Here is a 17,780-nt window from a genome sequence, read left to right on the forward strand (position 1 = left end):
CACCGCTGGTCCTGCCCAGCCTAAAGCCCTCTTCACCGCTGGTTCTGCCTCTTTCTCCTGAGCCGGTGCCTTCTCCAGGCTACGACCCCGTAGCTACCCCCAAGAATTTTTTGGGGGGGGGCAGTAGGCCACCACCATGGCCACCCGAAGGGTCCTCTCCAGCATGGCCGCCCGAAGGGTCTTCACCGCCGTGGCCGCCCGAAGGGTCTTCACCGCCGTGGCCGCCCGAAGGGTCTTCACCGCCGTGGCCGCCCGAAGGGTCTTCACCGCCGTGGCCGCCCGAAGGGTCTTCACCGCCTTGGCCGCCCGAAGGGTCTTCACCGCCGTGGCCGCCCGAAGGGTCTTCACCGCCGTGGCCGCCCGAAAGGTCTTCACCGCCGTGGCCGCCCGAAGGGTCTTCACCGCCGTGGCCGCCCGAGGGGTCTTCACCGCCGTGGCCGCCCGAAGGGTCTTCACCGCCGTGGCCGCCCGAAGGGTCTTCACCGCCCTGGACGCCCGAGGGGTCTTCACCGCCCTGGACGCCCGAGGGTCCGACAGCTCCGCCCTGGACGCCAGAGGGTCCGACAGCTCCGCCCTGGACGCCCGAGGGTCCGACAGCTCCGCCCTGGACGCCCGAGGGTCCGACAGCTCCGCCCTGGACGCCCGAGGGTTCGACAGCTCCGCCCTGGATGCCCGAGGGTCCACAGCCTGCTCCGCCCTGGTCACGCCCTCAGCCTGCTCCGCCGTGGCCTCGCCCTCAGCCTGCTCCGTCGTGGACACGCCCACAGCCTGCTCCGCCCTGGCAGTCTGTTCGTCCAGCTCCGCCCATGTTCCATGGCCCAGGTCCGCCATCGCAAGACCCCGGTCCCGTTCCCTGCACGGACCTGGCCCGCCATCCCTCCCCCGGGACCGCCTCCGCTCCACCACCCTCCCGAACTATGTCTCTAGTTTTGATGGGCGTCGGGAGCCGCCCATAGAGGGGGGGCTATGTTGTAATGTCTGTCTGTGTTCCCCCGGTCTTTGTGCTTTTGGTTCAGTCCTGTTCAGTTTTCCCGCTCCTCGTTTGTGTTAATGTATACCACGCCCCCTTGTTATCTTGTTTAGCTTGTTTGGCCTTGTATTTAAGCCCTGTGTTTCAGTTCAGTCTTTGTGAGTTCTTAATGTTGTTGTTGTACCTTGATGTTGGTGGTTCTGTTCCTGAGTCTTGTGCCCTAGCCAGAGTCTTTATGTAGTTTGAGTTTATTAAATAAAGTGTGCTGCAATTGGATCCTGCTTCCTCCTTGCTTCCACCTCATCGTGACACACATCACATAGCTTATTTATTCTTATAAGTTTAGTTTGTAATAAATACGGTCTTGTTATTAAAGTAATCAGAATGTCTGGTGTGAGTCTGTGGTCAGGAGCGTGTCTCTCCTCCTGCGGTGCAAATTCATATTCGTCTGTTTACGCTGCCTGAATAAATGAAGATCCTGTCGGAATGACACATTGCAAAACAATATTAGGGCTTATGAAAAAACATCTAGCTTGCAATGTATGCATAGCTGGCGTTGACACCAAAAACCTTCATTCAAATTCATTATGACTGGTTCTGAAGACTAGATTCAGTTTGTCATGCAGCATCGAGAGATTTTTTTTAGGAGAAAAAGCATCTCACCAACAAGATTTTTTTAATTAATTTTTTTATATATGACCTTGGTTAAACCCTTATTAAATGAAAACATGTTTTTGTACATTGTGTGGGTGTTGCTAAAATAAAGTTGTAAACTCAAATATACAAGCTGTACTTATAAAATTAATAAGCTGTGTATATAAAATTGGCAGATAAAACTTCATAATGCAGTGTGCATAATTATTATTCATTTTCTATAATTTGTGCTCAAGCTTTTAGTATCCTGAGGTGAAAAGTTTTAGCTTAGTGTTGAAATTAACAGAACTGTATGTTCGTAATCTGTTATAGAAAGTTCATGGTGTGTTGTTCTCTTCTGTTGCTTGACCATGTAATGCTGGAAACCTTTAACACTAATCTTTGAAGGTCCACAGATAAAGGCATTCTTGCTTGGCAGATAGCTGTTTTTTAACAACATAAAACAGGGTTGTGTGGTTTAGAAAATGACAATGGAGCAGTTTTATTTTTGATAAACTTAATAATTCATCTGCTGGGTAAGCCAAGCCATTTTTAATTGAATAACAAATGAAAAATAAAACTTTGATCAACAGATCTTCATGTTGCATATGAATTGATGAATTGAACAGCATTGATCTTTGACACTGAAACATTGATTTTACTTATTACTTCAACTCATTGAAAAGGCTGCAACATGCATGAAATGTCATGATTTTTGGGGAGTGATTTTGTTGCAATATACCTGTAAATTGGGATTGTTGTGATAAGTGTCTCAAACTTTGATGTAGCATTTTTGTCCATTTCAATTTAAAATAGTTTAGAAATCTACAACCATAGGTTACAGTATACATTCATGTCAACAAGTATTGTATACTGTAAAAAAAAGTTGCAGCACAATCAACTTGGATGTTAAAGTCATTTCAACTTAAATTACAATCAACTGACTTTAAAAATGAGTTGAATCTTGTATAAAAAAGCATTTTGATGAGTTAAAGCAATGTAAAAACATATGTTGTATTAACTTATTGTTCTTTTTTTCTTTTTCTTTCTTTTTTTCTTTCTTTTTTACAGTGAACCTACATGACCAGGGTGAGTTGAAACAATAAAAAACATAAATACATTTGTGCATTGATTTATTGTGTTAATCATATTTGGTTGCTCAAAATCGAAGTTAAATTGCTAACACATATAGAAAAGCATAGTGCATCTGAAAACATAACAGAACGTATCATAAATGGAATTATAAACCAGACTTGACCGTTTACTCTCTTGCCTCAAAATAGTTTTTTATGCTGCAAATTCTGTATAGATAGCCTATTTGTACCTCACTTTATCTACTCACAGCTTATACTGTGTTGGTCATGTATAATATGATAGTGATTTCACCCGTTTAGCTAATATTTTTGGTTAAACTTGGCGTTAATTTATAATCCTGTCCGGCCTCCCATATTCTAAATAAGGTTGATTTCTGCTTTAATTATACATGTTTTAACGGTTAATCTGAAGATGTACACATATTACTGCGCAAATATGATTCCTTCCCTTATATGTGAGTGCAATGGGATTGTAAAACCCTCCCATTGAGGAAGGCAGAGCCTCGGGAGGGATGGATGACAGAATGACAGCAGTGCGCGCGGAATAAATGCTCGCGCACCGGAGCAGCAGGAGCGCAGAGCTTCTCACGCGCTGCGTGTTTATACAGCGGCTCGCGCAGACATGCCACGCGTCTTCTGAGTGGGACATCAAGAAGAAAAAGTCTGAACCTTCCATCGGAATATTGGCAAGGTGATAACTGCACTGTGTGAGGCGATTTGTATAGCGTTTGAAAGTGGAAAGGTAAGTTGCGTTGCTTTATTTATATTTTTTTACTCTCGAAAGTATTATTAATTCGACATGTTTTGCGAAATGTATACTGTATACACGATGATGTTTTGTGAAATGTGCATGTGGAGTTGCTGTAGCTCATGATGCAACTGGTGTGTCCTGTTGAACATGCATGCATGGCTGCAGGTCAGTGCTTTTGATAACTCCTGCATAGTTAGCATTTATTATCATTTGGTTTAAAAAAAGGTCTATTGGCTGTAATTAATTGAATGTATTTGTGTATGTGAAGTTCTGCCTCCTTTTGAGAACTGCCCGTTTCTATCTTTATATATTAAGGTTTGAAGCCTGCACTTTATAGTAATTTACTATTTTTCTGCTTTATAGCAGAAATATTTGTGCATGAGATTTATTTAAACATAATTGTTTACTGATTTTCATGACTTAGCTATAATAAAATTACCACAAAATGTGTGCAAATCATCTGTATTTGATTTTTTTTAAACGAAAGCTTTTTTGTATCGTATGTCTTGATAAATTATGCAATTATTAGGATATCCTACTATCACAAGATTCACCAATACTTTAACTGTTTGAATTAATATGTTTGGCAAAGCATGAGTTGTTTCTAACTGATCTGGCAGTTAAATTGCTTTCATTAATGAAACCTAAGTCAGCATGATTCAGTCATATTAAATAGAATGTTGTCTTGAATAAAACCAGTTAAGTAACCAAAATGAAGCATATTTTTCACAGTGCAGCATATACCAGCAAAACGTCAATGTGTCTATTCTAATCGAGGAATGTAATATGTAATGTAAGATATTAGACATGCATAGTGCATGATTTTCTCAGTAGGAAATGTCATTGTAATCTATAACAAATGCATTTTTTTTGTTATTTTATCATCCACAAATAGTTCTTGAAATCGAGTTCATTATAAACAAAAAGTTATTAGAACATGCTGTGAAGCTGCTTTGCAATTGAAAGTTGTTGGTTAACTAGTTGATTTTCCCTATTCTTTATTATAAAGCAGTCTCTGCAATTGTAATGTCTCTTTCCAAGACTCTAAATCTGAATTAGTAATGTCTCATTTTGAGACAATTGGACAGTAGTTGTTCACACGAGGCCATATCTGTTTGATGCTGCCAAGAGAGGCGAGATGCAGGAGGACTGTAGATTATAAGTGTTTCTGAACGTTTAATTGAGACTGAGCATGATGCTCATGAAGGAAATGCTACTGGCTTGTCAACAGAAAGGAAAGAGTGAATTGAAGTTCACAGCTTGTACTCTGTGAAATGAGTCACCACTCTATCATTGAAATTATAAAAAAAATAAAAATATTGTGACGAATTGAACTGAATGACTTTTTATTAGAAATAATGACTTGCATTCAAAGTAAAGCAATAGTTAATTCCAAAATAGAAAATTCTGTCATTATTTACTCCCACTCATGTCTTTCCAAACCCAAATGATGCTATTATATTTCTGTAGAACAAAAACTGAACTTGGAGGAATCTTCACAACTTATGCTCTATATTTAAATTATTCTGAAGCTGTACAATAGTTTTAGATGAGAACTAGACTGAAATTGAATTGAATAATGTTCATTATTTGCTGAAGTTCCCCTTCAGTGAGCTGAAAACTCAAGGTCCAGATCACTGAGTCAGATAGATTTATAAACGGTCTGTAATCAGTCTGATTTGTGAACCAGATCAAGAGTTCATTGACAAAATTCAAAATTCATTCACAAAATGGACTGATCAAAGCATGTAGAGCATGGTTCGTGGACTACTTTCATGTCATTTTTTTCTTGTTGCTTTTTGTTCCATGGAAAATGAAAGAATACAAGCTTAGAACATATTATTTTTGTTTAACTATTCATTTAAACCATTTCTTAAAATACTTATTATATTCAGTCATAGTTGGATCTAATTGAGAGTCTGAATATTTTCTTAAATGTCACAAGATGCCATCAGTACAATGAAAATGTGAGTTTAACTGGCCTATATTGTTTCGCATCTCCGCATGTCTTCGCCTGCCTTGGCTGACACATTTGACATGTTGCTCTCCTTTGTCACATTCAACTCAATTGCAGATCAGCGCTGACGCACAGGAAGACACAATGCAGGAATCTGAGCCCAGCGTGTGTCAGCTGCAGCCCAACATCATCTCAGTGCGCCTCTTCAAAAGAAAGATCGGTGGGCTGGGCTTTCTGGTCAAACAACGTGTGTGCAAGCCGCCCGTCATCATCTCTGACATCATTCGGGGCGGGGCGGCAGAGGAATGTGGGCTGGTTCAAGTCGGCGACATCGTCCTGGCCGTGAACAACAAGCCTTTGGTGGACCTGAGCTACGAACGTGCGCTCGAGACTCTGAAGAACGTGTCAACCGAAAGCCACGCCGTCCTCATCCTCCGTGGACCCGAGGGCTTCACCACTCACCTGGAGACCACGCTGAGCGGCGACGGTAAACCCAGAACGGTTCGCGTCACCAGGCCCGTCAACCCCCCTCAGAGCAGGCCGTGCGAACGATGCTCGCCCCTCACGCCCAACATGACCAAAGAGCTCAGGGCGATAGAGAACCTGTCCTCTGCCTACACTCCCGGGAAAGAACCGTGGGAGAACAAACCCCTGATTCCCCTGCTGGCCCAGGACACTCTGATCAGAGAAGGAGGGCATTCAGCCCTCCTCCTCAATGGGGTGGAGGAGAACAACGACCTGTTGAAGGAGATTGAGCCAGTGCTGAAGCTCATCAAGAACAGCAAAAAAGAGATAAATGGAGAAGGTCAGAGAGTCATAGACAGGAAGGATGTTGAGGTGCAAGTGGAGAGGTGAGTGATGTCACAAAATGATGTTATTATGTAGTAATTATGACCTCTTTTACCATAGTGAATGATCTGTAAACTAATAAAATAATGTAGTAAATTTGCTTGTTAGCTCACCTAGTACAGCATTGCACTTGCAATGTGAAGCGCTCTGGTACTGCGAAGCATGAGTTAAGATACAATTCAAGACTCATAGATCCAAGTTAAATCGGCAGGGTTGCTTTAGCAAGTGTGTTATCTCACGTTAACAATATTGGTTAAGGCCCATTCACACCAAGATTTATAACTATAACGATATAAGGATTTAGTTCTAAAAATCATTCTGAATATAAAAGAATAGTTCACACCACAATTGTAATGATAATGGCACAGAAAAAATAACATCATTGGAATCACTTTCAGAAATTTTTTTCCAGCTGATGAATGATAAAACATTGACATCCAATCAGAATCCAACCTGCTTTAATGCGACTGATGACACAACTGCAACGTGCACCTACAATCAGTGTTGGGAGTCACGCATTTTATAAAACGGTTAGTTCCAGTCCTTCATTCTGATTGGTCAATAGCTGTGTTTTATTCACGATAAAACACGGCTATGACCGCTTTACCCAACGGTTCTATGTATCACTACAACACATGTCTGATCTCATTGATATTGTTCATTGAAGCTTATAGAGTAGAGTGGAGTTTTGTGGGAGATCGAGTAAGTGAGTGTACTTGCATTTACAGTAGATGTAGTGTAAGAGCACATTTGAGCACATCACACCCATTCTCCAAAAACTTCACTGGCTCCCTGTTAGATTCAGGATTGATTACAAGATCTGTCTCCTGACCTATCAGTGTGTCTACGGTAGTGCACCAGTGTACCTCAAAGAACTCATTACTTTGCATAATCCACCCCGACATCTCCGCTCTTCTGACAGCCACAAACTTCAGGTTCCTAAGTCCAAACTCCGTACTATGGGAGATAGGGCCTTCCAGGTAGCTGCACCTCGAATGTGGAACGCTCTCCCTAATCACCTGAGGGCACCACAGTCTATAGAGGTCTTCAAAAATAAATTAAAGACCCACTTATTTTTAACTGCTTTTTCTTAAAACATATCTTGTTCTTGTTGTCACCAACTGTTCTTAATTTTGTTATTAAGTGTTTTAATCTATTTTATTGTTTTATCTGTGTACTTGTAGCACTTTGAGATATGTTCCTTCATGTGTAAAGTGCATTACAAATAAAAATTATTATTATTATAAGAGCCATATTTCATATTTCAAAATGTATATTTTTATTATGTTAATTTGATACAATCATTATTTATGTTAATTAGTAATTTCATGTTGAATATACTTCTTTGCTTTATATTTGTTCTTTCCGTGCATTTGCAGTAACGTCCATTTTGTAGCACATGTAAAAAAGTTTGAAGCTCATGCAATAAGTGCAGATGCTCGTTGGGAGAACACAAAGCTTTTGACCGTTTATTATCGCATAAATTGCCTTATAAATATAGTATCTCTTCAAACAAGTTGTTGAGAAGACATCGCTGCACAAGAGGATTATGCTGTATGTAAGAAACGTGATTCTTTGTTGATTTGAAAGAATAAACAGTGATAAACGAACTATATGGATTTCGAGTGTGAGTACAAAGCAAGAAGATACGCGTCAAAACTTGTGGAATAAATAAAAGACGTTCACATGTCCCGTACATGTAGCATTTTCCTTCAGGTCAAGTCCTATATTTGTAATAAAAATCTGTTTTAATGGCCGCAGCGATATCTTGTCCTTTTAACAGTTAAGTGGTTTTCCCGTGCCCAGACATGCTAATTATTTGCCATTTGTATCTTGCCTCTCCGTGTTCACGAGTTCTGTCCTTTCAATGTAAAAGTCTCTCCTGACTGACTCTCTCATAAAGACAGTCTTTGCCGCCATCTAATGGCGAAATAATGTTACTTCTTTTGCGTTTCACAGCCAGGGACTATTTTTTTCCAGCGGAAGAAAGACTTTTAGTGATTTTACTTAATGAAAGTTGCATTGATAAATATTTTTTGGCTTTAATATTTTTATGGTGTGGTAACCGTTTTATGAAAGCAATAAGGTACTCGAGGCTAGTGCTGTAGGCTATTTTGAATAAGTCACGGCTGAAGGTGTTGTAGGCATTCTTCTTCGCATCATGCCCAACAACGCCCTTCAGCCGTGACTTATTCACGATACAGCACAGCCTCTCGTACCTTATTGCTTACACAAGTAACGTGAGTTACGTAATCAGATTACTTTTTAAGTAACCAGTAAAGTTATGCATTACTTTTTTATATTTACAACAAAATGTCGTAGTTACTTTTTCAAATAAGTGACGCAAGTTACTTTGTTTTCCCATTTATTTAGTGACGTCTCCTGTCCCCATGTTGAGAGAAATCGTGAGGAAGTGCAGAGTAAACATGATTATACTAATGTGAGCTTGCATTTACTCATCCCACTTGCTCAAAAACAGATTCAGTATTCCTCAAAATGAATAAAAACAGTGAAATGCAAACTCAGAATATTATGTAAACCTGCAATAATTAAATACGTTAAATTACACAAATATTATTTATGTATATAATCTCACTTTATTAACCAATGTCTTTGCTGCTGACCTTCAATGATCCAATTAAACCAACCATTTGGTGTGAAAGGGCCTTTACATTTACCCAAACTTTTTTTTCATTACAAACAAGTAAGCACAGACCAGTTGAGAAAAAGTAGCGCAAATGTAATTTAAATGATCCTGGGTTGCATTAGTGGTAGTCTCATACAGATAACTCAACACTACTTTTAAGTTAATTTTGCCAATGTATGTATGCACTCCTAACTATATTTGCATTTCCTGAAGATACTAATCATTTTTTAGCTGTAGTTTTTACTGGTTTTATGCCATATCAGAGTCATCATTGCCGTAGTCATAACACTCCCAGATCTCGTTTTCTGTTGACTGCTCAAGAATCAACAAATAACGTGGCAATGTCTTTGTAGAGTAAAGGCAACCATAGATAGATAGATAATGTAAAAAAGACAAAAATCACAATGTAGAATGCAAATAAAAGCAAGAAATTGACCAATAAGATTTCTTCTAATATTTTCATGATGTTGTCGTCGGTTACATTTTGAATTGTCAAACATTCCATTAACGTATGTCAAATTTTTTCAAACTCAAATATTAACTTTATTAGTTTCTCCTTCTCCTTCTCCTTCTCCTCCACCCACGCTAGGAGGCGTACTGGGCGACCTCACATTCACTATGGTACAAAATATATGGCATTCCAGGAAATCTGTGCAAACATAGGTTATGCTTGCATTCTTCATTTTGAATTAAAGTTCTGAAGTGGCATTTAAGAATCAAAGATGAGTCTACAAACCATGCGCTACCACTTGAAGCTTTTAGAACAAGATATTTCTGGGAACAAGTGAACATGAGTAATAAGAACACTACAGCTAATTACATGAGCGCTATTGACTCAAGAAAAGTGTTCTCTCAAAGCATTGTTAGTTTGATGTTGTCAACACAGATCGAGAAGACATCCTGCTCTTAGAATTAATTTGACTATTTAATTTAAACTATACCTGCATATGTACTCCAAGTCTTTGCTACAAAAAAATATCTGCTAAACATTGCCACCTTTATTGTGTATTGTCTAAAGCAGTGTTTCTGAACCCTGCTCCTGAAGGACCCACAACTCTGCACGTTTTCTTTGTTTCCCTAATCAAACACACCTGATTCAACTCATCAGCTCATTATCACATGTGATTTTTTGTAGCAAAGTGTTTTGAGGCTGTGTGACAATGAACCTCAATCTATTTCCTCTATTTTGGCAATATGGTTTACAAATAGCTAGCCAGATTTTATTTGATGCTTCATGCTTCAAAAATTATATTTTTTGGGAAAGTTCAGTTTTATAATGCATTTTTTTCCATGAGTGCATTTTGTGTTTATTTGGTGAGCTGAAAGTGAGTGAATCTGTACATAGTTTATTTATTCCATTCAGTCTTTGAAATTACGCTTGCATTCAATTACGCTTAAGTGAACAGGAACTACTAACAGGCAGTGTGAGAAGCTTCCAGCAACATAGAAGAATGGCAGAGGTGGGTAGTAACGAAGTACATTTACTTTGTTACATATACTTGAGCATTTCTTTGGAGAAATTGTACTTTTAAGAGTAGATTTAAATGTGAGTACTTTTACTTTAGCTCGAGTACATTTCGAATGAAAAAACTGTATTTTTACTTTGTTACATTGGGCGACGTTCCTCTCGTTACTTTATTGCAATACACATGTTGTTAAATGCGTAGTTTATTCCAAGGGCGCTGTATCTTTTTCATGGGCATGATTGATGCTCAATTCACAAATAATCACTCTTTTAAGTCGATTCTGTTCAAAGACTTCATCAAACAAGTTGGCAGATCTGTCTAAATCGGTTCGCGAATCAGTTTGAATTATCTGTTCAGTTTCCTGCACGCACTGAATCGTCTGAAGCGCTTTCTATTCACACTTGACTCGGAGTCGTAACAGGAAGATTAAAGAACATCAAGAGCGTTGGATGAAGTGACCTACAGTCAAGTGAAAGCAAATCTGCAAATGCATCATATTTTTGCCAGCGATGAAGATCTTTACATTTACATTTATTCATTTAGCTGACGCTTTTATCCAAAGCGACTTACAATTGCTATGTATGTCAGAGGTCGCACGCCTCTGGAGCAACTAGGGGTTAAGTGTCTTGCTCAGGAACACATTGGTGTCTCACAGTGGATTCGAACCCGGGTCTCTCACGCCACAGGCATGTGTCTTATCCACTGCGCCAACAATGCAGAGTCACTTTATTTCGACATTGTCTAATAATCGAAATGTAGTCGTATAAGTTAATATTATACAAACCAATGGACAGGCAGTGTTCTCTTACGAGAGGTTCTCTCGTATTGCGTAAGTATAGCTTACGCTACGGGAAAGATTAATCTTTTCGAGATATTGAAGCCAAAAAATTATCCTTAATTTTTGTATCCATTGTCAACGCAGTGCAGCAGCTAGCAGACCTAGAGCAGGCTGTCTAGCGTGCTCATAGGGTGCCCTGCGGGAACTGCAGCAGCCTATAGCTGAACCCGACGTGACGTCACGTCCAATGAAGGCGCTCGAGTGCCCCGCGGCCACTGTGACACGCTCGCCGGAGTCCCTCCCTTGAGCCTCGCCTTCACCGCAGTCCCCCCCCCCGCCCCCCCCCCCCCTTTAACGACGCGCAGCCGCCGGCCACGGCCCGCTCTGCCCCAGCGTCCGACGAGCGACCGCCGCAGGAGACAGTTGTTCCATCGTGGCTTCTGATAGTGAGGAATGGTCGAGTTCTCAGCACTCCGCCGCCTCCTTGATCCAGGAATCTGGCAGCGCCGGAGTGGACGCTGAGCTGATGCGCCTCCTTTCACAGGCCGTTGACCGCCTAGGGCTCGAGTGGTCGCCGCCTAAGGAGCCCTCGCACAACAGACTCGACGGCTGTTTTCTTCAGAGTCAACGCCGTCAAGCGCCCGCTGCCAGGTCTGCACCCTTCCTCCCAGAGCTGCACACTGAGCTTTCAAAATCATGGAACGCACCATTCTCCGCGAGGCTCCAATCCTCTGTCTCCGCGTCGCTCTCCCAAGCAGATGGCACCGCCGAGAAAGGATACAGCTCAATCCCTAAGGTTGAGGAAGCGGTTGCTAAATTACGTAAAGATGGCGCTCAGAGTATGCATTGCCGTCTAAAGCCTGCCGGACCACATCTACTCTTGTCGGTCGCACCTACACCGCCGCCGGACAAGCAGCTTCCGGCCTGCACTCCATGGGTGTATTACTGATCCTGCAAGCCTTCTCCTCCGTGAATGGGACGAGAAAGGCCCGGATCCAGCTGCTGTAACGGACCTGAGGAGCGCGACGGATCTCTCCCTTCGCGCTACCAAGGCTGCAGCTCAAGCCCTAGGACGATGCATGGCCTCGCTGACTGTCACTGAAAGACACCTATGGTTGACGCTGGCTGACATGAGAGAGTCTGAGCGGTCCGCTTTCCTCGACGCTCCTCTCTCCCACACTGGTCTCTTTGGCCCGGCAGTGAATGGAATCGTCGGCTGCTTTTCTGAGGTTCAGAAAGCATCGCAAGCCATGAACTTGTTCCTGCTCCGTCGTGTTAGCTCCGCTGCAGGTCGCCCACGCAAGCCGCCTGCACGAGCCACCACACAGCGCCCAGCTCAACCGAGACAGTCCAGCCACTCTTCGCAGCGACAGGGCGGCTGCCCCAGATCGCGCTCCGCTAACCGCAGCAGACCACGTGGGACGCGGCCAAAGATCACACTGAAGTCTGAGCATGAGAAAGCCCTCCTAGCATCAGTGAGAGGGAAAAAGACGGTTACGTCTCGCCGCGGCCAGACTACCGTCAAAACTTTTCGCCCTGTCAGTCCCCTTAACACAGGCTACTGCAGTAGGTCCTTTAGCAGTCAACGAGTCGGTAACACTACCCGCTCGCCTGCACACAACCGCCGTTTTTACGGCGAACCAGAGAAATCTCAGAAAGAGCATAATTTCTGGTTATCCGGCTCACGCCGATGGTGTTTTAAGTGTAGAAAAAGTGCCCACGCCACAGTGCTCACCCCTACACACAAACACAGCACTTCCCGTGTCACCCAGAGAGCCCACTCTCATAAAGCTGGCATGTCCGCTCGAGTGTTATCTGCAGAAAATGTGCCCACGTGCCCGCGCCCACATCTATCTGCCCGCTCTATTACACGGCCAAGTCACACGCATCACAGAGTGCAGACTCATATAAATCATGTTGTGAATGTAAGTCTCGTGCCCGCTCACAAGCGCTCATGCTTACTAAACAGCACTTCGCACATAGTGCCGCGCGCGCACCACGAAGTGCAGCCTCACATGAGTCAGAATATGAATGTAAGTCTCGTGCCCGCTTGCAAGCGCTCACGCTTACTAATAAGCACTCCGCACACGGCGTTAAACGCGCGTCACAAAGTGCAGCCTTATATCGGTCAGGCTATGAATGTAAGTCCCGTGCCCGCTCACGAGCGCCCACGCTTACTAACATGCACGCCGCCCACGGCGCAACTCGCACATCACAAAGTGATTATAAAGCGCTCCCTATTCACAGCTATCGGGACGCTATATATGAAACAGCCTGCTGTCGCTGTCAACGAGCCGCCCCATTCAAGCACAGAGAGTGCGCGCCGTGCTCATTTCTCCGGTCCAGTTTCTCGAGCCAGCACAGCGCGGCGATCAGAACCCGGAGGCCATTCTGCCCCTAGCTGCATATATAAAAGCATGGGAAGCGATTCCAGGGGTATCAGAATGGGTGCTAAGCACAATAAAGCAGGGCTATGCGTTACATTTCGCTCGCCGTCCCCCTCACTTTCGAGCACGGACCGCGACGACAGTGAATGAAGAAGTAGCACATCTACTTCGCTCAGAAATAGCAAAGCTAGTGCAAAAGGGCCATAGAACCGGTACCGCCTTCTCTGAGCGAGTCAGGCTTTTACAGCCGTTATTTTCTCGTGCCCAAGAAGGACGGGGGTCTCAGACCCATACTAGATCTGAGACCTTTGAACAAAGCTCTTATGATAAGACCGTTCAAAATGATTACAACCAGATGACTCCTCGCGCATGTTCGCCCAGGAGACTGGTTTATATCTCTCGACCTAAAGGATGCCTATTTTCAGATTCAGATAATACCCCGTCGAGGCCATTCTTGAGATTTGCCTTCGACGGTCAGGTTGCATCACAGCTCTGCAGCCCTGGTTAGTGCCTAACTGGTACCAGCCGGGAGTGAGTATGGGGACTGTCTCATACCGGAAGGTCATCTCGACAGACGCGTCCAACTCGGGTTGAGGCGCGCTCTTCGAAGGCAGACCAGCCTCTGGCCTATGGTCAGACCGGGAAAAACTCCTCCATATAAACTGTCTGGAAATGACAGCGGTTGAGAATGCGCTGAAGCGTTTCCTCCCGGACAACATGTCTGTAGTGTTCTATGTGAACCGTCAGGGCGGTGTCAGATCCAGAAACCTCTGCAATCTGGCAGAACGCCTCCTCGTTTGGTCTCAGCACCACCTGCGTTTGCTGAGAGCGGCGCATGTGCCAGGCCATCTGAATGACGGCCCAGACAGACTGTCCAGGGACAATGTTCCCCCTGGGGAATGGTCCCTGCACCCCGAAACAGTCCAGTTGCTATGGCGCCTTTTTGGCAAAGCGGAAGTCGACCTATTTTTGTCACGACAACGCTCACTGCCCATAGTTCTTTTCAAAGAACCAGGAAGCGCTGGCCAAAACCTGACCCAGCCGCCCACTATATGCATTCCCTCCGGTCTCTCTGTTACCACAGGTAATCAAGAGAATCAGGGAAATGCGCCAATCAGTGCTCCTCATAGCCCCACGTTGGGAGAACCAGACTTGGTTCCCGGAGCTGACGCGGCTGTCACAGACAGCCCCGTGGCCTATTCCGGTGAGAGCAGATCTCCTCTCGCAAGCTCGCGGCTCAACCTGGCATCCCCATCCAGAGCGCTGGTCTCTGCACGTATGGTTGACCAACGGTTACCCGTTGCCCTGCCAGACGCAGTAATGAACACAATCACGCAGTCTAGAGCTCCTTCTACCAGAAGGCTCTACGCGTCCAAATGGTCTGTGTTCTCTAAATGGTGCGCTGACAAAAACCTGGACCCACGGGAGTGTGGGGTTTCGCGGTTGCTTGGTTTCCTTCAAGAGCGGGTGGAAAAGGGGAGGTCCCCTTCAACGCTCAAAGTCTATGTGGCAGCCTTTGCAGAATTCTCAGAATCGACGCACGGCCAGTCAATAGGCAGGAACGAGCTCATCATCCGCTTCCTCAGAGGAGCCAGAAGGATGAATCCTCCGCGCCCCCCTTCAGTTCCCATGTGGGATCTTTCTTTGGTCCTCGAGGCCCTGAAAGCATACCCCTTTGAACCTTTAGACTCTGCGGATCTAAAGTACTTATCACTTAAAACCGTTTTTCTGATCGCTCTGTCGTCAGTCAAACGTGTGGGGGACTTACACGCGCTGTCTGTTAGCGCCGCGTGTCTTGAGTTTGGCCCGAATGACTCATGAGTCGAATGAGTCATCCTCAAACCTAGACATGGCTATGTTCCTAAAGTGATTGGCACTCCGTTCAGAGCACAGGTCATTTCGCTATCGGCTCTGCCAGCTTCCGATAGTGAGAGTGATGTTAATCTCCTCTGCCTGGTCAGGGCGCTGAGAGCTTACATTACGCGCTCCGCCCCTTTCAGGTGTTCTGAGCAGCTTTTTGTTTCGTTTGGTGGGCGCACCAAGGGTCTCGCCGCCTTGAAACAGAGTCTATCCAGATGGAGAATAGACGCGAATGCAGCTGCCTATACGGCAAAGGGTCAGCAATGCCCACTGGGCGTCAGGGCTCATTCCACCAGAGGCATGGCCTCTTCGTGGGCATGGTCCAGTGGAATTTCCATTCATGACATATGTGTGGCGGCGGGCTGGGCTTCCCCTTCCACCCTTGTCAGATTCTATAATCTGGAGGTTCCCACCCTACAGGCAAAACTACTGTCAGTTTAGTGAGAGGTCGGTTCTGCCCAGATACTATCATACGCAAACTACTCTCATGTGACTAGCTCTTCTGGTTGAGCTGCACTGTATCAGGTTATGTGCTATATGCTTATACATTGACCAGCGTCGCCGCTCTGTATTACCTGTGAGTGCTTATATACATGTGCTTATATATACATGCGCTTATTCCCGCTGATCTGGGATCCCCGAAATTCTGGGACTCATAAGTGGATGCTGGCGCACGGTGTTGACAAAGGGTTCCCCGTAGCGTAAGCAATACGAGAGAACCTCTCGTAAGGGAACGTACTCGGTTACCTAACGTAACCTCGGTTCTCTCTAGAAGAGGGAACGAGTATTGCGTAACCTGCCGTGCCTGCGCCACGAGTGTTTTTCGCTTCAGTCCATGAAAACCAGAGAATCAGCCTACGAACCCTGCTTATATACGCTAAGCCACGGCCATATTGGCGGGCTCTGACGATGTGAAGGCGCGAGCTCTTCATTGGACGAGACGTCACGTCGGGTTCAGCTATAGGCTGCTGTAGTTCCCGCAGGGTAGCCTATGAGCACGCTAGACAGCCTGCTCTAGGTCTGCTAGCTGCTGCACTGCGTTGACAATGGATACAAAAATCAAGGATAATTTTTTGGCTTTAATATCTGAGATTCAAAGATGAATCTTTCCCTTTGCGTAAGCTATACTTCTAGAGATAACCGAGTTTACGTTAGGTAACCGAGTACGTTTTTTTCGGGCTACAGATGGCAGAAATAATGCTCGTCTCCAAGCATTGACTTTCATTAAAGCCCCGCCCCAAACTCTCGCCATTGGTTTAATCATTGTTGCTGTTGTCGGGCAAGTCTGCAATCAAACAAATGATTTCAATGATCACAAATGGCCTTAGTGTTTTATCGTTTGAAAAAATGCACACTTCACCAGATTTCTTTACTATATTACTAAACACATTATAATCGTGCTTGGAATTTCAATCTGACTAGTGAGATGGCAGCATTTCATCCAAAACAAATCATGCTTCTCTTACTTTTTTCTCACATCTGTGTTGAATGTGTTACTATAAGTCCCATCATGCAATGCAAAGTCACCTAGAAAAAATGTTCTGTAAGTGTTGTTGTTTACATTTTTAAATGTGCATTATACATCTGATAGCATGGTTTTTTGAAGACTAGCTAAATCTGATTATGAAATAAAATGAGTATGAATGGAATTGAGGCAATTTACCATTTCATTTAAACGACAGAGTGCACATTGGTAGCCTTGAAAAATGAACGTTTTAATGGAATTCAAATTAAACTTTATGGTTGATGTCTGAGGCATGCTGTTGATTATGACAGACTGTAATTTGACTAGTTCTCTCAGTTTATTAACACAAACGTAATACACGTACAATTGACAAGAATAATTAAATAATATAACCGAATGTGTTTTGAGTAGTTGTACATACATCTAGACTTGTTTCCTTCTGGCTGATGTTTGAGGCGTGACCTGAACTGTTTGTGACTTTCAGAGACCTTGGTGTGGGAAATGGACAGAACCCCCAGCTGGCGTCGGATAATGACAGAGTGTTTGATGACCTCTGGAGAAAGGACAACATGCCTACGGTGCTTAACAACCCTTACTCAGAGACTGACCAGGTAAAATACAGTCTAAATGGCTTCACATTTGGCTTTGAAGGACTGCGAGTGAGTCCGTAATCTATCAGTATTTTTTTTTTCTGTTTTAAAGGTCCAGAAATATTGAAGTTGTACTTCTACTGTAAATATGGCCTGATCTGCTTGACAGCTGGCTGATAGTCAATGTCCTATTCTTAAATACAGGACATAGTTCCACATACATCGTTTTATTTGCTAATTCTTGAGATGAACTGAACTTTACCGTAAAATGTACTTGAGGATTTAAAGCAGAGGTTCTTAACTCATGGATCACAATAGGTCTATTCTCTTGGG

General features: G+C 43.9%; 1 protein-coding gene across 4 annotated transcripts in view; it reads left to right on the forward strand.

Annotated features, from left to right (window-relative positions):
* Positions 1 to 3,217: 3,217 nt before the first annotated feature.
* The window catches only part of nos1 (nitric oxide synthase 1 (neuronal)), a 72,967-nt gene continuing 58,404 nt past the window's right edge, over positions 3,218 to 17,780 (forward strand). For 3 of the 4 annotated variants that reach the window (XM_077241651.1, XM_077241652.1, XM_077241653.1), the window contains exons 1-3: positions 3,554 to 3,613; positions 5,523 to 6,256; positions 17,342 to 17,468. In XM_077241651.1, coding sequence (XP_077097766.1) covers positions 3,596 to 3,613; positions 5,523 to 6,256; positions 17,342 to 17,468 — 879 coding nt within the window. In that variant the 5' untranslated portion in view covers positions 3,554 to 3,595. Of the gene's footprint in view, positions 3,440 to 3,553; positions 3,614 to 5,522; positions 6,257 to 17,341; positions 17,469 to 17,780 lie in introns of those variants that run through there. The other variant, XM_077241654.1, reaches the window with a different exon arrangement.

This window comes from Siphateles boraxobius, unplaced genomic scaffold (genome assembly GCF_051911475.1).
Source record: "Siphateles boraxobius isolate OS27281-9 unplaced genomic scaffold, OSU_SipBor_1 24, whole genome shotgun sequence".
Lineage (NCBI taxonomy): Eukaryota > Metazoa > Chordata > Actinopteri > Cypriniformes > Leuciscidae > Siphateles > Siphateles boraxobius.